At 44.2% G+C, this 21,013-nt stretch overlaps 1 protein-coding gene across 4 annotated transcripts in view; it reads right to left on the reverse strand.

Moving 5' to 3' along the window:
* Positions 1 to 21,013, reverse strand: part of dok6 (docking protein 6) — a 506,642-nt gene that overhangs the window by 124,431 nt on the left and 361,198 nt on the right. For all 4 annotated transcript variants that reach the window (XR_010975088.1, XR_010975089.1, XM_068032346.1 and 1 more), the window contains exon 4: positions 14,178 to 14,297. Coding sequence is in view for 2 of the 4 variants with exons in the window: in XM_068032346.1 (XP_067888447.1) it covers positions 14,178 to 14,297 (120 nt within the window). In the remaining 2 variants the exon portion in view is untranslated. The remainder of the gene's footprint in view (positions 1 to 14,177; positions 14,298 to 21,013) is intronic.

Consider the following 21,013-nt stretch of genomic DNA (forward strand, 5'->3'; position numbering starts at 1 on the left):
TTAACAATATACAAGTACCATATATATCACTATACGTTGAAGCTAACCACACAATAACTGTAGGTGCTATATAAAAGCAAGTTGTTGTTGCAATAACCATTACAAGAAAATAATCTATGTATTTACAATGTTTGACATTGAATGTCCGTTCTATTCTCTAATTTCAACAATATAAAGATTAACAAAGGCATACTGCGTATTGAATATAATAAGTTTATCTATTATCAGTGTTCAATGACCATGTATATTTGTTCCATGTTCACGTTCTATAAAAGAGTAGCTGCTGAGCTTTATGTGGATCCATCACCTGTCAAATCCTTTCCATCGTTTCACACTGAATTTGTTGGAAGAGCTCATTGCTGGGCCCAGAGCCCCACAAACCAATCTACAGTACAATGCAGGCAACTCTGGTTTGACGCATTCCTGGAGTTTTATCACATGCCATTTATCACATGGCTTCCGATCTCATGACACCAATGATACTATGCATGGTGTTTAATCACATGACATTTGGTCAGGTGACATTTGCCCTCTTTTTGCAAATGTTAAGGTATTTCCATTAGTTACGCATCTTAGTGCATCAAACTTTGAATAAAATATTTGACCTTTTGTTCTGTAACGAGATGAATAACACAATCTACAAATCAAAGAAAGAAACAAAATAGAAAGATTTAAGGATAAATAACGTTTATATAAAAACTACTTCTGTGATGCGTCTACAGCACTGATTGCAAGAGAAACACCAAGTAAATTCCACTGATTCAGCAAGCAGGGCCCAGACAATGCAGACTGGCTGCAGCCTTGACAGCCAGAGTACTGTGTACACATGAACCGTGGATACAAGGGCCATTTCTCCTGAGTTGCCAGCAGCAGTGCTTGGGAAACGAATCGACCATTTTGGTAAACTGCTGCCAAAAGCAAGAGGACTGGGGACCCTACAACAGAAAGCATTACACTGTAGCTGTAAGGAGAAAGGCTGCAGTTTTCTTCCCAGTTTGGTGAATTAAGTACAAGCCAACCTCTTGTACTAGATAGGTGCATCCAAACTAAATCATGTTATAAAATATTGTCAGCTCAAAGTGCAATTGGGCATTAGCAAACCAAACAGTGTTATGGACAATATCAAAAGTCTGCTGAAGCTTCTTGATTGTACTCTTGATATATGGTTGGGGTCTTGGAAGGCCAGCACCTGTCAGTTAGTTTATGTGTCCCTTGATTGTTTATGGGACCTGCATAGAATTATCAACAGTTGGCCTTTGCAGGAATTTACGAACATACAAACTAGGAGCAGAAGTAGGCGATTCGGCCTGTCAAGCCCACTCCGCTATTCTGTATGATCATGGCTGATCTGTTTGTGGACTCAACTCCACTTTCCTGCCCACATCCGATACCCTTTGACTCCCTTGTTTGTCAAGAATCTGTCTATCTCTGCCTTAAAAATATTCAATGACCCTGCCTCCACTGCTCTCCGGATGCTGTTGAGGACTGCACCCTGCATTCTGTGCTATTCTTCTCAGGGTTTGGTGTATGCTTTCCGAGATATTCATCTTCATTGGCCTCCTACTCTGATAGCCTGCTAGAATCTTGCAGTGACCCCAAAGACCACATGAACGATTATCTGTGGAGGTATAAAAAAGATTTGCATTACCAGGCTTTGAGCTACATATAATTCAATATTAAAACCACTCAGGGATTTTATAATAAGACAATTCTACAGAAAAAGGAACCAATCATCAATTTATTTACCTTAGCATGGTAATTAATTATAAATGCAGGATATTTTGCACTGTGCTTTGCAAGGATGCACTGAATATGATTACCAAATTCATTATTGAAGAATATTGCTACAAGCAAATTAAAAAAAAAATCCCTTACCAGAATCAGCAGCAGCTTCAAAGGATGTGGCAATTCTCTTTTTTTCTCCCAGGAGATTGAAAAGTATCACTGTTTCTGGCTTTGAAAAGAATTTTCTGCAAGGCACTAAAGCTCAGTTTGTCACCTGCAGAGCATTTCCTAGTGCCACTGATTTACATCTTGTCACTCATTTGACAGTATTTATTATCTTTCTGCAGTACTTTGTATTTCTATAGAGTTGCAAGATGCTGTTAGTGGACTCCAAAATGACATTTGATTTTCAAGCAGAAACACTGACACCCTCATTAAGTCTACATGGAGTAACCAAACAAAATGCATCATTAAATTGCCTTTATTCTGCATAAATTAAATTAAAATCCAACAGATATTTTTCTGTAGTAATGGCCAAATACTTCAACAGTTTAGTTAATTCCATAGTCTTTGACCTCTCAAGCCACATATTACTCCCTGTCATTTACCACTTTAAATGCACACAAATCTTTAGGTTTCAATAAAGCTTACAGCTTTATGGGCTTAGAATTGCTGACATGCCTCTCATGCATTATTGAAAGCTGAAGATTCCCCTATTTCAAAGCATAATTCTTGTCAGTTTCATAAATTCCTACTTAACAAACCAGACAACTCTCATCTTGAAACATTCATGTTAGAAGTCTGTCAGAATAAGAAATAAAACGTAGTGCTCAGTTATTTAAATACATATTTTTTGTAAAACTGACAGTAAAGAGTCTTTGATAAGTGGAAAGATTCCTCAGCCGTAGGCATTCCTACACTAAGGGATGAATTGCATTCTCTTGGGGTGTATTTTTATGGGTGTTCCTGTACCAGACCTTGCAATAGCTTAAGGCATTGGGGATATTTTTAACTCCACTCCCCCTCCACCCTCCTCACAATGGATAGGAGAGGGTTGGGCAGAGTTAAATTGGTAAAAAAAGTGAAACCCGACTCCAACCCATCATGAAAATGGCTCCTTCCGGTTTAACTGCAGCAGATTTGGGGGTGTCCAAGTAATCTGCTCTGGAGAGGCGGGTCAGTAATGCTAATATGTAAATGAGATTGCATTCCTCCAGTTTTGTGAGTTATTTACATTTAATAGCTGCAGGCTAGGTTTCCCAGGGCTCGGGAAACCTGGCAGCTGAAGGGAGGTGTAAGTGGCCAGTTCCAGCAGGTAAGTGCTTTTCTGGCACTGCTTGTGGGCCAGGAGGAAGAGGAGTGCTTCCCCCCTTAAGCAAATCTTCTGTCGCAATCTCTCCTTTGCCATGGTTTGTCAACCCTCCATGATCATCAGACCCCTCCCTTCCGTGATCTCACCACCCCACGATTTCTTCCCCACAATCCCTCCCTCGCCCTTTGCTGTCATACTCCGAGCCACCCCAGCAACACCCAACCTTCTCTGTTTGGCAGGGACCATCCCTAGATGTCTTCACCTGCAACCTTTTCCTGCAGGCTTTCCTGCCTGGCAGTAGACCAACCGTCAATCTGACCGGTTGCTGGGTGGGAACTGGAGTATAAATATTTCTCATAAATACTGCCACTAAATTTGACAGGATTCCTGCCTTCCCACTATTTCCAGGTTTCCCAGCCGCAGACAAGCTTCCCTGTTCCCTTCTCGCTCCCCCTGTAAATACTGGGGTCATCATTCCAGTGACTCTCACCATCTTGAAGAACGGAATCTATATCGTGGGATACTTTTCTTATTTTGCACTTTTGGTGAGAGCTTTGTCTGCTGACAGCACGTATTAATTTAAATAGTCAGAAAATTATGGTCAGAAAGAGCTCAAAGTTCCAAAGTGCATTTCTAGTCGGCAAGGTTCCTAGCCCGAAGCACAAAGTCAGAAGATGATGTGCTCTTTGCCGTGGTTTCCTGAAAAGCTGAATTCTAAACGGGGGACGCTGATGAAATGATCATGTTTGACACAGTTTAAGCATCTTTCTATTTCCTTCATTGTATGAAAAAAGAAAGGTTCTCTAATAAAAACTACTATCTATTTTCAAAACCCAGTCCCCCTGAACACCCGATATGAAATGCAAAGTATCTTCAGTGTCTGAGTGCTGCCTTTAAGCCTTTTTTGCATCCCCTCTTCTCACAGTGCACCATAAGTGAGGTACATCTCAGTAAGTGGGAGTGCAGAATAAGTAAAAGCACTTAGCCTAGATTTTCCACTGCTGAACATCCATTGTAGCATTGTGAATTGGGTAGCTATTGTAGAAAGTGAGCAGATGTTCAGTCCCTCTGGAACTTCTCTTTCTTTGTTCCACAGTGTAGTTTCCAAAGGGTAGGGAGTAAGGCTGACCTAATTGAGTAGTTTGAATGATGGAGGTCAAAAGAACCAAAACCCTGATGGGAAAACACTAAGACATGTGAACACCTGACAAACTATAATCTTGATGATTCTTTGGAAGCACCATATGTTGTGCTTTCAGTAGCACTGCATGAAAGAGGTATGCCAGGTCATTATGATTGGTCACATCTGCCAAAATTTCACCAACCATATCTCGTGGCTCTGAAACACTTACGTGGCACTGACTATGGGGAACTGCCTTTACATGGTCCACGTTCGTAGAAAGCCAGATGGAGAGCTGTGCCATCTGCTGCAAGCAGCTGCCATGCAGCATAGGACTGGTACAGCCAGTGTCAGTAATGGTCAGCTGTGGTTTGAACCTCGACTGGGCCTCCTTCCCAGGCCTACTACAATTGTGACATGGGGGCGATGGCACGCAGTGGCATTAAGGGTCATCTTCCACACAACCAACTCATGGAGCACCACCTCCATTTCAACAATCATCAACCAAGGGGTCGGGTCACTTGCCTGTAGACTTGTGTTTATATCTTGGGTTTCTTTTCTGTTTATTTGTGTCTGGAATTTCATTATCCCTTCGCCCTTCAACACTGGCACAAGCTGAAAACAGATGGAAATGCCTTCTGAACCTTTTCAGAATTTTTGTTCTTTTATTCTGACATTCCCCTTTAATTGTACCCTTCCCTTTAAATTTGACAGATGCTCAATTTTCCGCTCCCACCAGCGATGTGCTCCTTGGACTTTGTTAAAGCTGCAACTGAAGCTATGCTAATGACCTGACTGTGGAACACCAGTTCAAACAACACACTTCCATTTGAAACCTGTAACTAGCCATTCTAGTTTAAACAGTGCCAATCCAGGCTTCCCAAAATAGCCTATATCATAACATTTTAATTGGAATGCAAATGTACCAGAATTTGCCCATTGTTTGTTATTTTGCACCAGATGTGCTGAAAATTCCACATTTTTTATTCTTCCTAATTTATTTCCTGTGAAAGCTTTCTAGTGTTGTTCAAGAACTGAAGCAGGAAGCAATTAGTTGAGATTCAGTAGAAGGTAATTAATGAAAGAATATTGTCATACAGTGGAATCTTATTAGATGAACTAGTTCAACAAGGCAGAGAAAAAGGGCATCCTATTTTGATAAATCTGTATAAAACACTGGTTCGATCTCAACTGGAGTATTGTGTCCAGTTCTGGGAACCACACTTTTGGAAGGATGTGAAAGCCTTACAGAGAGTGCAGAAAATATTCATAAGAATAGTTCCAGGAATGAGGAACTTCAGTTACGTGGATAGATTGGAGAAGCTGGGGCTGTTCTCAGAAAAGAGAAGGTTGAGAAGCGATTTGAGAGAGGTGTTCAAAATGATGAGGGGTCTGGACTGAGCAGATAGGGATAAAGTGTTCCCATTGGCAGAAGGATCGAGAACCAGAGGACACTGATTCAAGGTGATTGGCAAAAGAAGCAAAGGCGACATGAGGAAAAATTTTTTTACGCAGTGAGTGGTTAGGATCTGGAATGCACTGCCTGAGAGTGCGGTGGAGGCAGGCTCAATCATGGCTTTCAAAGAAAATTGGATAATTATCTGAAGAGAAATAATTTGCAGGTCTACAGAGAAATGGCAGGGGTGTGTGACTAGGTGAGTTGCTCTTGCAGAGAGCAGGCACAGACATGACAGGTCGAATAGCCTCCGTCTGCGCTGTAACCATTCCATTATTTTATGATTCTGTACAAACAGATTCATTTAGAACAGGACAAACTGTGCCAGTGCTGACATGAGAATGTAGGGCAGTATCGGTAAGACTGCTGCAACAGTTGGGGCTCGCATTGTGTTGCCTTGATTGCTAAAGCTAGCCTTGTCGGCATACGTGTCACAGAGTTTAAAAAAGACCCATGGCACTTTATAGCTTGGTCTGGAGAGATGCCAAATTGGCCAATTTTGAAACACCCTGCAGCATCAAAATTGGAAGAATGGCAGAATTGCAATAAATCTCTCATGACAGCGGCAACTTGTAATTGCCAGCTCACTGAGAAGTGTCTTTGATTTGATTTTCACAACTTGCTGGCTTAAAGACCAACAGACACAAGCAGAGATGTGAAGACTGCCTCTTGTGACTGCCATACCATAAATACATAATTAACATTATTTCTAAGTTCATATTTTCACTGAAAAGTTATGGTCCCATCAAAGAAGGTGATGTCAATGCGAGGGAATAAAGGAAAAAGAAAGGCCAACATTTATATAACACCTTTTATATCTCAGAAATATTCCAAAACATATGTTGAATTACTTTGAAGTGGAGCAATTGTTATCCAGGCAAACATGGTGGCCATTTTTCACACATCAAAACCCCAAAAACAGCCACAAAATGAACAACCAGTTCATCTGAGCAAAATACTGCAGATGCTGGAGCACTGAAATGAGAACTGAAAGTGTTGGAAATACTCAGCAGGTCTGGCAGCATCTGTGGAGAGAGAAACAGAGTTAACGTTTCAGGTCTGTGACCCTTCATCAGAACTGGCAAAGGTTAGAAATGTAACAGTCTTTGAGCAAATGAAAGGGGGGAGGGAGGAAGAAGAACAAGAGTGAAGGTCTATGATAGGACAGAGGGGGGAGAGATTAAATGACAGATGGAATAGAATGCAAATGGTTGTATTTATTAAATAACTAAAAAATAAATTGTTGAACTCAATACTGAGTCCAAAAGGCTGTAGTGTGCCTAATCGGAAGATGAGGTGCTGTTCCTCCAGCTTGCGTTGATGTTCACTGGAACACTGCAGCAGGCCGAGGACAGAAATGTGAGCATGAGAACAAGGGGGTGAATTAAAATGGCAAGAAACCAGAAGCTGAGGATCATGCTATTGAACTGAGCGGAGGTGTTCTGCAAATCTACATTTGGTCTCACCAATGCAGAGGAGACCACATTGTGAGCAGCGAATACAGTATACTACATTGAAAAAAGTACAAGTAAATCGCTGCTTCACCTGAAAGCAGTGCTTGGGGCCATGGATGATGAGGAGAGAGGATGTAAAAGGGCAGGTATTACACCTCCTGTGATTGCATGGGAAGGGAACGAGGTGTCGTGGGTGATGGAGGAGTGGACCAGGGTGTCACAGAGGGGATGGTCCCTTTGGAAAGCTGACAGGGGAGGGGAATATGGTGCTGGCATCATGCTGGAGGTGGGGGAAATGGCAGAGGATGATCCTTTGGATGTGTAGGCTGGTGTGGTGGAAAATGAGGACAAGGGGAACCCTGTCACGGTTTTCGGAGGGAGGGGAAGGGGTGAGGGCAGAAGTGCGGGAAATGGGCCGGACAAGGTTAAGGGCCCTGTCAACCACAGTGCGGGGGAATTCTTGGTTGAGGAGAAAGGAAAACATATCAGAGGCGCTGTTGTGGAAGGTTGCATCATTAGAACAGATGCATCAGAGATGGAGAAACTGGAAGAAAGGAATGGAGTCCTTACAGGAGGCAGGGTGTGAGCAAGTGTAGTCGAGGTAGCTGTGGGAGACAGTGGCCTTATAATAAGTACTAGTGGACAGCCTATCCCCAGAGATGGAGACAGAGAGGTCGAGGAAGGGAAGGGAACTGTCGGAGATGGACCATGTAAAGGTGAGAGAAGGGTGGAAATTGGAAGCAAAGTTGATGAAGTTTTCCAGTTCGGGCCGAGAGCAGGAAATGGCACCGATACAGTCACCAGTGTACCAGAAAAAAAGTTGGGGGAGGGGTCCTGAGTAGGATTGGAACAAGGAATGTTCCATATACCCCAGAACAAGACTAGGACCCATATGGGTACCCATAGCAACACCTTTTATTTGGAGGAAGTGAGTGGAGTTGAAGAAGGAAGGAGAAGTTGTTCAATGTGAGAACAAGTTCAGCCAGGCAGAGGAGGGTGGTGGTGGATGGGGACTGGTTGGACCTCTGTTCAAGGAAAAAGCAGAGAGTCCTCAAACAGTCCTGGTGGGGGATGGAGGTGTAGAGAGACTGGACGTCCATAGTGAAGAGGAGATGTTTAGGGCCAGGAAACTGGAAATTGTCGAAATAACGTAGGGCATCGGAAGAGTCATGGATGTAGGTGGGAAGAGACTGGACAAGGGGAGGAAAATAGAACCAAGATAGGAGGAAATAAGTTCAGTGGGGCAGGAACATGCTGAAACAATGGGTCTACCGGCACAGTCCTGTTTGTGGATTTGGGAAGGAGATAGAAGTGGGCTGTCTGGGGTTGCAGGACTATGAGGTGGGAATATCTCCAGAGGAGATGAGTTCAGTAATAGTCTTGGAGACAATGCCTTGACGTTTGGTGGTGGGGTCATTGTCCAGGGGGAGGTAGGAAGAAGTGTCTTAACAGTTGGCGCTCAGCCTCTGCAAGGTAGAGGTCAGTGCACCAGACAACAACAGCACCACCCTTATCAGTGGTTTTGATCACAATGTCAGGGGTAGACCCGAGAGAACGGAGTGCAGCAAGTTCAGAGGGAGAGAGGTTAGAGTGAGTGAGGGGAACAGAGAAATTCAAGTGGCTGATGTCATGCTGACAGTTTTCAATCAAAAGATCAAGAGTGGATAAGAGGCCAGAAGAAGGGTTCCAGGAGGAGAGAGAGTACTGGAGGTGGGCAAATGGGTCCACTGGTCGGGGGGAGGACTCCTAGAAAACAAACTGAGCTCGGAGGCAAAGATGATGGAAGAAAAGCTCAACATCATGCTGAGCAGGAAATTCATTGAGGTGGGGGTTTAAGGGTATAAAACAGAGTCCGTTGCTAAGGACAGATCGTTCAGCCTCAGAGAGGGGAAGGTCAGAGGGTATTGTGAATACACGGCAAGGGATGAGATTAGGAGAAGGGATGGGGTCAGAGGGAAGGGAAGGGGAAGAAAGATCTGGAGAGGCATTGGTACCCATGTGTTGCTGGAGCAATTTAGTATACTGTATTTACGGCTCACAATGCGGTCTCCTCTACATTGGGGAGACCAAACGCAGATTAGGTGACTGCTTTGCAGAACACCTCCGCTTGGTGCGCAAGCATGACCCCGAGCTTCCGATTGCTTGCCATTTTAATTCACCCCCTTGTTCTCATGCCAAGATTTCTGTCCTCGTCCTGCTGCAATGTTCCAATGAACATCAGCTCAAGCTCAAGGAACAGCACCTCACCTTCCGATTAGACACTCTACAGCCTTCTGGACTCAATATTGTGTTCAGCCAGTTCCTATCATGACCCCCATTATTTTTTGTACTTATTATTATTATTATTTATTTTTTAACCCAAGTTCTAGTCTTAAACTTGTTTTTCATTTTTTGCTTTTGTACAGAGCTGTTCATTATTCTGCCATTAGCACTCTCTCTGGAATCATGCTTTGTCTTTCACTATAACTATTTAACACCCCATTGACTTCTATTCCATGATATCTGTCATTTAATCTCTCCCCCCCCCCCTCTGTCCTATCACAGACTTTTCCCTCTTGTTCTTCTTCCCCCCCCCCCCCCCTCCCCGCTTTCACTTGCTCAAAGACTGTTACTTTTCTAACCTTTGCCATTTCTGATGAAGGGTCACAGACCTGAAACGTTAACTCTGTTTCTCTCTACATAGATGATGCCAGACCTGCTGAGCATTACAGCACTTTCTGTTCCCAACTAGTTCATCTGCTTTGGTTGAGGGAGGAGTGTTTGCAGGACACTGGAGGACCTCCATGTTTTTCTTCATATAGTGCTATGGGATTTATAATGTCCATAAGAGCTACCTGAACCACTGGAGCAGGCATTTGAAAGAGAACACTTTTGACAATGCAGTATTAAATTAGTATTGCACCAAAGTAGAATATAGCATTTTCCCCAATTTTAGCATCCATTGTCAACATCAAGCACAAGGTCAGTGTACAGTAAAGTACCCTCTACTCTGCTCTCATTTTTAGATTATATTTCCACCTCCTCCTGGATAAGATTACATGACCAATAACAACTCTCCAGTCCCTAGCCCAAGAGTCATTCCTTACGTGTGACGCCTTGTGGTGAGTATTCAGTTTTGGACCCTATCACAACCGAACCTGACGCATTCATTACTTGAATTTCACACAAATACACTCCTATCCGTTGCCTACTGCAAGTGACTGACAATTTCTAATATCTCTCAACATGAATTATATGTCATACTATTGTACTCCTAATGTGGCAACTACCAGTAAAATACAACATATTAAATCTCTGAATACACTCTGTTCATTTCACGTAATGTTGATATTCTCAGAACTTTCATCAGAACCCCTGTAACATCCTGTTTTCATTGCTGTGGATTTTTATCATTGCTTGTGCAATGATTGATAAAGTAAATTATGTCTGCATAATGTCCACTAACATCTCGATAAATGGCGCTGGCAGACATAAAACCCACGCAGCAAACCAAGCCAGCTGGTGCCATCCAAACTTAAAGTGAGAGATCTGTAGAACGGGACCAACCCTGGGGCTCTGATGACCTTTTTAATTGCTGGAACATTGTTCTTGTGATTTATAATGTCATTTGAATATTTCATATGCTTCCTAACCTTGTCACAAATTCCCAAGCATATTTTATTCGCTATTTAACGTATATTTCCCCGTCTTATTGTTTTGTGTGGCATTTGGAGAATTTTAATTGCATCACTGGGACGTTATTATGTAAATCTCCTGCCTTTTTAAGAAACAACACCAAATGGTTGAATCTGATTTGACTAGTGACTGCCAACATAAAAGACATATCTTAGTCCCTAGATTTCCAATAGCCCATAATTAAATTATAGATAATAACATTTGGGTGCAGCAGCACTACCCTTCAGGTGCTGTGTGTGGCTGCATTCCATTGAGCTGGACTAATACTACAATGCAAGGACGCCTCTTTTAAATGAATATTTGTCAGTCTTAATTATACAGTACACAACATGTTCGGATCATGCAGGGGTCAGGCGGATGGTTACAGGCATCACCAACCTTTAAAAGGGCTGGACACTCATGAAGTGAAATTGCTATAAAATAAAACAAAAACTACATGAGAGAGAAAGGACTAGACAGACGTGCTGATAGGGTTAGATGATGAGGCGTGGGAGGAAGCTCGCATGGAACGTAAATACAAGCAGAGACTACTTGGGCCGAAAGGCTCGTTTCTGCGCTGTAGATTGTTATAGCACAAAATTCGGCACCGCAGCGCCAATGGTTTTGGCGTTACAGGTGCCAGGTTAGTAGCAAAACGGCGTCAGCGCTGCTTTCACCCACTTCTGGTGTGGCCTGTGCCGGATGCCATCTTTGTTTGAGCATTAGCGCTGGCGTTACGTGCTTGCACCAGAAGCATGCAGATTAGATAGATCGCAATGTCAGTCAGTGTCTCACACTGGCTTGATGCTCGACCTGCCATTTTGGACCTTGACACTCTAGTTAATGACCTTGCTTAAACACATACAGCTGAACATGCGTTCAGTTGCACAAAGTACCTTCCCACCGGCGCTATTTAAAGGCGCCAACAACTTGCAGATCATTTACTGATTATTTTCTGTTGGCTTTGTTTGAGTTTGTGGAAGTGTTTGGTGCTTGGAGGAGTTGCTAACAGTTGGCAAAGCCTGCAGGGAATGTAGCTGCATGTGGGGAAGGTGTTACATGTAACTGCAAGATCCCTGGGCACACCACTTGCTGCTAGTCATGGGGCTATAGCAACTGTCCCCCTTGGGCTGCAGCACGAGAGGGAGAAGGTGCAGGGGCAGCAAGTAAGAGGACAAGCTTCTCTCAGGAGGAGGAGGAGGAAGTGGAGAAGGGCTCACTGCTGGAGGCTTTACCCATCTCAGGTCTTGTGGGAACACTTCTTCAACTCCACCAAAGCCAGCAGCAGGGTTTGCATCATCTGCGATTCACAAAGGAGGTGCTCACAGAATTCTGCTACCTCTTGGAACCAGACCTGTAGCTTCAAAGCAGGGCGAGGACAGTACTGCCAATGACCATGAAGGTGACCATGACCCTCAATTTCTTCACAACTAGATCATACCAGGTGGCACAGCTAACATCTCCCATTTCATTGTCCATTATATCAAAGAGGTGACAGAGGCTCTGTATGCCAGGAGAGGGGACTTCTTTGTGTTCTTTCTGAACAGAGAGAAGCAGGTGGCCTGTGCACGTGGCGTTGCCAGGGTAACGAGCTTCCCATGGAACAGGGAGCAATCGACTGCACACACATGGTTTTAGGGGCACCGAATCTCAATTGTGAGATGTACTTAAACCATAAAGTTTACCAATCACTCAATATGCAGTGGTGTGCGACAATGCTCAGCGCATCATGTTGGTGAATGCCTGCTATCCTGGCAGCGATCATGATCTCTTCATTCTGTGCCAGTCTGCTGTTCCAAAACCTTTCAGCCAACATGTAAAGCTGAGGGTGGCTGCTGGGCGATAGGGGTTATCCACTCTACAACTGGTTAATGACTCCCATCTGCAACCCAACTATATGGGGCCAGCATCATCCTAATGACAGCCATGCTGTCAAGAGGTATGTCATTGAGCAGACGATTGGGGTGTTGAAGCAATGGTTCCTCTGCCTGGACTGCTCCAGAGGAACCCTCCAGGACTCACCGGAGTGAGAGTCCTAATTTGTGGTGGTCTGCTGCATCCTCCACAACCTGGTTATCATGAAGGCACGGGGATTCAGAGAGCACCTTTGGAGCAGGAAGAGGAAGAAGAGCAGAAGTCATGAAGAGAAGAAAGGGAGGAGGCAGCTGGCACATCCACATTCCAGACAGGCTGGCTGTGAACACATCATTCGACTCTGGTTCCCATGAAGAAAACCCCTCAACAGTACCACACCTTACTACCTCTTTTGTTACAGACCAGCATGCAATCCTGAAATTAAAGCCACCACAAAACAACCATTCTATAACAATTTTATTGAACAAAACATCCAATACTCCATACAAGACTCAACTAATCACCGTTTGTCCATTACCTTAGTGCCTGTCTTCTGTGTGCCTTTGTCCTAGTGCTCCTATGCAGTGCTACCCCAGTGACTGCAGGATGACTGGTGCAGGCTGCTGACTTTTGGTGGGGGAGACTGCAGAAGGCCTTGCAGGATGCCCCTTGTGAAGTTTTGGGCCTAGTAGGCTTGGTTTTGGACTGCACCACCTTGGCATTGGTGCCAGCAGTCCTGGCTGGCTTGCTGACAGGCAATAGCAAGGTGGAGTAGCAGTGGTGGGAGGACGAATGCTGTCATCCTGAGAGAGGGCAGTTGGTTTGTGTTCCATGGTGGCATTGCCACTCCCCAGGGTGGCACCTCAGCAATCTTAGCAATCTGCTGGAGGGCAGATTGCTGGACTGCTATAAGACCCTGAATGCCCCTTTCAGCACAGGTATTGGCAGCCATAATTGAAGCCTGACTCCTCCTTGACAATGACAACAGGCCTGTCAATGCACCAAGCATTTCTGTGTGCTTGCCTATCAGCCTTTTTCGAGATACCATTCCACCAAATTTCTCATCTGATTCTTCTGCAGCGGAACTCAAGAAGACAAAGGGAAATTCCTCATCTCCAGTCACGGACCCCTAGCGAGGATGAGGAACAGCCCTGGGTACAGTTTATACTTGCGAGCTGGATGGAAGCCTTTGGCGGCCGGATCCTGGCCTGTGGGCCATATGTTGGACAAGCCTGAGTTAGCCTATAGGCTGACCATGGGAAAGCAATGATGACATCAGCTGAGATGCTGACTAGCAGTTGTATCTCACCTTCTGAATAAGAATGATATAAATCGAGGTGGAGAGACAATACAAAGGGAAAAACAAATGCTGGTGCATTACAGGCTAGACCACCGTGCATATCAGTCCTTAGCCAAATAAATGCTGCTCACCCCAGATCGATCCTTGGTGTTAATCAGTCAAGGTGGAATCATAAATAAGGCATGAAAGATGTACAAACAAGATTCACATATATAACAGAAACAATTTAACAAGATGGTTCCATATCAATACCTAAAGTGCTCAATATCTTTATTGACTTAGTGAAGAATATATAGGCCTACCATTTTGCTCTCTTTGAACTCCGGCTGCTAATAGGTCTGGCTCCCCAAAGCTGATATCATTGAGTCTGGATCCTAAGCACTCAACGGAAAGAAGCTTACACCATTCCTCTGCCTCCAGCTCTGTGAACAAACACATGACAACACGTAAGATCATCACACCATGCTACTGTGCAGAGTACAAATATTAATATTAAGTGAAGGATTAGCAATGAAAGACATCTGCAGCTTGAGGTACTTGGATTTTAGGTCACACATCATTTGATTAAAGACTCCTGAAGACTGTTTATATTCATTTATATAATGTTTGTGTTCCTTTTTACCCGAGACCGATATCAGACAGAATCGATCACCAAAACCATCAGACCAATATAAACGAACTGACAATAAATCAGCTCACTGTGACAATGATGAGTATATTATTTGGACATGAGTCATACAAACATACTAGTGGATGTTCCATTTGTTGTTAATAGCATACACTATTTTGTAAGGACAGGAATGTTGTACCATAACACATAATGTATTATTCTGCAACTAAAATGTTTGATTTGATCCAGCTATGTAAAACTACAAAGTCAATTATTGTGAATATGCACATCCTTATGTCAATTATCGTTTTCTTTTTCTTTTTAAATTCAATATTTTTTTTCACTGAGAGACATCGAGCTTAATGGTCCAGTTTTATACATGAACTGACTTCAATGAGAAAAAAAATTGTGCGGGTTATGAAATAGGCTATCAATTCACAACCACTCATTTTCCACTGTTACCCAAGACCCATTTCATCTATTTATTGATTTGTAGGTTCCTTTTCTGTTCAATTTTGGCTTGTTACTATTTCATGAAGATGACAGTGGAGACTGTCAGGTGCAAGAGTAACATGGTGACTCGGACTCTCCTCAGTTGAATTTCAGGTATTAGTGGGGTGGGAAATTGGGTAGGGAGCAGATACATCTGCCACCGATAACCACCACTTCTGGGATTTACTGTTCGAAATGCTGGCAGGTATTAAAAGTAAGTGATATTGGTGGCAGAGTGGTTTCATACATGTAAGAACCCAATATTGCCAACGTCACTGGAGTTCAGTATTATTAAGGGCCAGCAAAATGCCGTTAAATTGTAAAATCCTCTACAAAAGCTCCTCTCCTTACATGACTCGTAAGCAGCCATTTTCACCACACTGGCACATGCAGCAGATACTGCTGGGATTCCAGCTGAAGCAAGTAAGTTCGGCTGACCCTAGGAAATCTCCCAGCAATGAAAGCTGATCATCATGCTGTATAAATGGAGATGCTTATGAACTTCGGAGTTTTAAACAGTGTTGAGAATTTTTATAATAGCAGATGCAATTGGGTTCACTGGCCTGTGGCTTACGCTCATCACAAAATGTGAACCTTGTGGGGGTGATAAGTTGGTATCAAAGTCACTTTATATACAACAGAAACTTGCGCCACTGGTATTGAGGCAACAGTAGTTGCAGGTGATGTAATAGAGTTGAAAATAGGTGGGCTAAGATGCGTAAGTTGAAGTCAGCGTAAAACAGGACAGTAAGATTGTCGGTAGTAGATTCATGCTAAATAAACAGCTAGGAAGCTGAATGGAATCCATGGTTAGGTGCAGGAGTCTTGGTGGGTGCCAAACACGATGGCCGGAATTTTACGTGGCAACAGAGGCCCCGCCCACCAACTGAAAAGTCAGGGGTAAGCCTGCCTCTGCCTGGCCTGGAAACCACACAGTGATTTTGCCTGGCCCAGGCCCTTAATTGGCCCTGGGCGGGTCTTCCGCCCCTCTGAGGCCAAAAGTCCCACCTCCAAGAGCTGCCGGCCAATCAGCAGGCTGGTAGCTCCCCAATCCCAGCAGCGCCACTAGGAGCGGTGACCACTGCGGGGATTGCACCTAGCCTGAGCAGCAGCATGGATGCTGGCACTGGAAGATGCGTAGGGTTTCGGGTCTCGCTGGGGAAAATCGGCTGGGCCCTACCGAGGAGGGTGGGGGTCAATGAGGGGGGGGGGGGCGCTTCAGCAGGGCTGGCTTGTGCCATTGGGGGGTGGGGGGTGGGGGGCCTTCTGTGGGGTACAGGGTGACCGATCAGGAGGGCCCCCCCAGCCCGCAAGGAGACCTCCAGATTTACTGGGCGGCCTCTCCAGGTGGCAAAGTGCCCATACAAGCAGCGGCAGGAGGAGGCCCTTAAGTGGCAATTAATTGGCGACTTAAGGACCTCAATTGGCCTGGGGCTGGGCGGACCATTTTTAACCTCCCTCACTGCATGTAAAATAGCAACGGGGGCAGGTAGGCAATGGAAACGGCACCCCCACCTCTCACTCAATTTTACGCTCCCCCCCCCCCCCCCCCACCTGCAGATCGCTCCCTGGGGGGTTGTAACATTCCAGTCGATAAGTCTTTCCAAATGTTAGGTTGAAAAAAACTCTTGCTCCTTCATTCTTGACGTCAATCAAGTTATCAGAGAGCACAATGGTGTTTTTGGTGTCAAGGCTGGTGATGGAGGATAGAGCTGGGTGTCATCAGTCTAGATATATGCAAGCAGACCCTGTGCCTGTGAATGATGTTACCAAGGGGCAGTATGAGGCAAGGAAAGAGGAGTTGAAGAATGGAAATTGTGACAGGCAGGAGTAGAAGTATGTAACACTGGTGTATTGGAGGTCAACTACATAGAAGAATGGAGTGATTGGCCATGTCGAACACCACATGGATATTGAAGAGCACAAAAAGGAATAGTGCACCATAGTTGTAAATACAAAGGATGCATTGGGTGACTTTGACACCCAAGTGATAAGTTCATATCAAAGTCTTCAGTGCTGTGAACAGGAAATGGTAGGTGTGGCGACAATGCATTTGATAGCCTTAGATATGAACATGGGAACATAGAACATAGAAGCAGTAGCAGTCCATTCGGCCCCTTGAGCCTGTACCACCATTCAACTAGATCATGGCTGATGTTCCACCTCATTGCCATTTTCTCACATGATTTCCCATATCCCTTGATACCTTTAATATCTAGAAATCCATCGATCTCTGTCTTGAATATACTCAATGATCGAGCCTCCACAGCCCTCTGGGGTAGAGAATTCCAAAGATTCACCACCCTCTGAGTGAAGCAATTTCTGCTCAGTCCGAAATGGCCTGGCCCTTATTCTGAGACAGTGTCCCCTGGTTCTAAACTCCTCATCCAGGGGAAACATCCTTCCTGCATCTACCCTGTTGAGGCTTGTAAGAATTTTGTATTCTTCTATGAGATCATCTCCCATTCTACTAAACTCCAGAGAATATTGGCCCAGTCTCCACAATTATCTCCTCATAGGACAATTCCTCCATCCCAATGATCAATCTGGTGAACCATTTTTGCACTCCCTCCATGGCAATATATCCTTCCTTAGGTAAGTAGATCCAAAACTGTACACAGTACTCCAGATGCAGTCTCACCAAGGCTCTATACAATTGTAGCAAGACTTCTTTACTGCTGTACTCAAATCCTCTTGCAATAAAGGCCAACGTGCCATTCGTCTTCCTAATTGCTTGCTGTACCTACATGTTAGCTTTCAGTGACTTATGAACAAGGACACCCAAGTCCCTTCGTACATCAACACATCCCAAGCTCTCACCACTTAAGAATACTCTGCATTCCTATTTTTCCTGCCAATGTGGATAACTTCCAACTTTTTGACATTATATTCCATCTGCTATGTTCTTGCCCACTCACTTAGCCTGTCGAAATCCCCTTGAAGCCTCTTTGCATCTTCCTCACAACTCACATTCCCACCGAATTATGTGTCATCAGCAAACTTGGAAATATTACATTTGGTCATTGAAAGGCAAGTGGGAGATAGGGTGGCAATTAAAGAGGTTGGAGGGATCAAGAGTGGGCCTTTTGAAGAAGGGGTTGCTTATGGTAGTCTTTAAGGATGGGGAACAAAACATGAGGAAAGGGAGTAATTGATGAAATTGATAGGCACTGGATCAAAGATAAGTAGTTGTGTGGTAATGAGGTGGGTTGGGAGGGGGTCAGAAGGTGGATCACATAAAACAGGTGAGCTGATGTTGGATAGGAGGGGATGGGAGAGAAGCTATGGAGTGATATATTGTCAAACAGAGATGATTAAGAATGGGGGATGAGATTAGGAGGAAGCAACTGAGGTGGCCAAGTGGGCAGTTTTAATTTTCGAGAAGAAAAAATCCATGAGTTCTTTTCACTTGGTATTCACAAACATTTCTTGCTCAAATAATTTGTCTTTGGGGTGTAATCAGACCATTTACTGAATGTTGTCGCAGTGAAAATCTATACCAGTTCATTACAAACACCTAAGAAAAACTATTTGACAAATTAATAAACTCACTTCAAATTGAGACCTATTCTGTCTCCACATGGTATTGTGTTTACAATTTATCCCAATGCAAATTAAAATCACTCCACAGCATTGTGCAGATGGGTATGGTAAATGAGTCGTTATAATATTGGACTAGCAACCCAGTGGTCATGCAATTAAATTCCACCATGGCAATTTACAAAACTGATTTCACCAAATCTGGTATTATTTGAGTTAGCAGTAGAAAATGACTACAGAAGCCACTGGATGTTGCTAAAAACCCAACCAGTAAAGGCAGGGAAGCCTGCTCCTATCTGGTCTACATCTAACTCCAGTCCATACTAAATGGTTGACTCTTATTGCTCTCAGGGCAACTAGACATGGACAAGAACTGTAATCTTCCCAGTGTTGCCCACATTCCAAGAACTAATAAAAATTGTTGAAAGTGTGGGACTGAGAAAAAGTTGAGCACACACTGAGGAGTAAAAATTAAAGCAAAAAGCTGATATTTCCGGCAGCTGATAGTGACAGGGGGCACTGGCAGCAAACTCGCCTCTTAGCTGCAGAGTGTAGCCAGGTGCATGAAGAAAAGGGAACTAAATAATGAGGAAATTTAACTGGATGTACATTTTGAATTGAATTTGTTTATGTAGCTTTCTTCCTATGAAGTTTGTTTTGGACATTAAGTACATTGCATAGATATGACATCAGTATATGAAAATTCCAGTTATCATCAATGAACCAGATTAGTTCAATGGTCATCTAATGGGGTGACTCACCTCCAGTAGATCTAACACCCCAATGACACCAGTAATTGAAACAGTTCCACACAGACATATCTACATGGTTGCCCTATGAAACATGTTGGCCTGGAGTTTCCATAGATTGCGTTGGTTTTTATAACGCAATTGCCTGCAATTGGTGAAACCAGCGTTGAAAAAAATCATAGCATTTTAAGTGCAAACTGTGTTCGGTGCAAATCGATTTTTCGCCATCATTTGCGCTGGTTTAAAAAGCAACGTGATAGAAAGTGACTATGCCTCGAAATTGAATTAAATACCATACTGGGTTTCCACTGTGATCTGTGTTGCTTCGGTGCTGCACCATCTATAATAACGCAGGGTCTGGGCAGATGTTACATCACAGACTGATTGCTGCAAAGTCAGAGTGCAGATTGCAAGCAGAGGGTGGAGATACGAGTTTGGTGAGTTGGGAGTTCAGTAAAGTGGGGAGGAGGCGCTCCTTTTTTTCTACTTTTTTAACCCTCCAGCATTTGGTTCTTAATTTAGTGCAGTGGAAGGAGCTGATTGGTGAGTAAGTGGTAAGCTATTCTACTTATAATAAATAGTCTGTAAAGTTAAGGTATGGCAGGGCAGCTCTGCCGAGTGGAATGTACAGCCTGTGGCATGTGGGAAATCATGGACGGACCATGTGTCCTAGACACACACATCTGTAGGCAGTGTCACCGGCTGCACAAGCTTGAGCTCCAGGTTTCGGATCTCACGAGGCGGCTGGTGTCACTGTGGTGCATCCACGAGGCAGAGAACTACATGGATAGCACATTTAGGGAGGTGGTCACACCACAGGTTAGGAGCATCCAGGCAGATAGGGAATGGGTGACCACCAGGCAGTCTAAGGAACCAGGCAGGTAGTGTAGGAGTCCCCTGATATGATCTCACTCACTGATCGGTTTTCCATTTTGGATACTGGTGAGGGTGATGGTTCCTCAGAGGAGTGCAGTCAGATCCAAGTTTGTGGCAACACAGGTGGCTCAGCTGCACAGGAGGGGAGGAAGAGTGGAAGAGCAGTAGTGATAGTGGATTCATTAGTTAGGGGAACAGACAGGTGGGTTTGTGGCCATAGATAAGACGCCAGGATGGTATCTTGCCTCCCTGGTACCAGGGTCAAGGATATCACAGAGCAGCTACAGGATATTCTTCTGGTGGAGGGTGAACAGCCAGAGGTCGTGGCCCACTTTGGCACGAATGACATAGGTAGGAAGAGGAATGAGGTCATGAAAGCAAATTTTAGGGAGCTAGGAAGATTAATAAAGCAGGACCACAAAAGCAGTAATCTCAGGATTACTCTCAGTCCCATGTACGAATGAGCATAAGAATAGGAGAATTGAGTGTTTGAACATGTGGCTAGAGAACTGATGTAGGAGGGAGGGCATCAGATTTCTAAGACACTAGACTGGTTCTGGGGCAGGTGGGACCTGTACAAGATCCAGGGGTTGCACCTTTGCAGGACTGGGCATAGAAACATAGAAAATAGGAGGAGTAGGCCATTCGGCCCTTCGAGCCTGCTCCGCCATTCATTATGATCATGGCTGATCATCCAACTCAATAGCCTGTTCCTGCTTTCGCCCCATACCCTTTGATCCCTTTACACCCAAGAGCTATATCTACCTCCTTCTTGAAAACATACAATGTTTTGGCCTCGACTGCTTTCTGTGGTAGCGAATTCCACAGGCTCACCACTCTCTGGGTGAAGAAATTTCTCCTCATCTCAGTC

This window comes from Heterodontus francisci, chromosome 5 (genome assembly GCF_036365525.1).
Source record: "Heterodontus francisci isolate sHetFra1 chromosome 5, sHetFra1.hap1, whole genome shotgun sequence".
NCBI lineage: Eukaryota > Metazoa > Chordata > Chondrichthyes > Heterodontiformes > Heterodontidae > Heterodontus > Heterodontus francisci.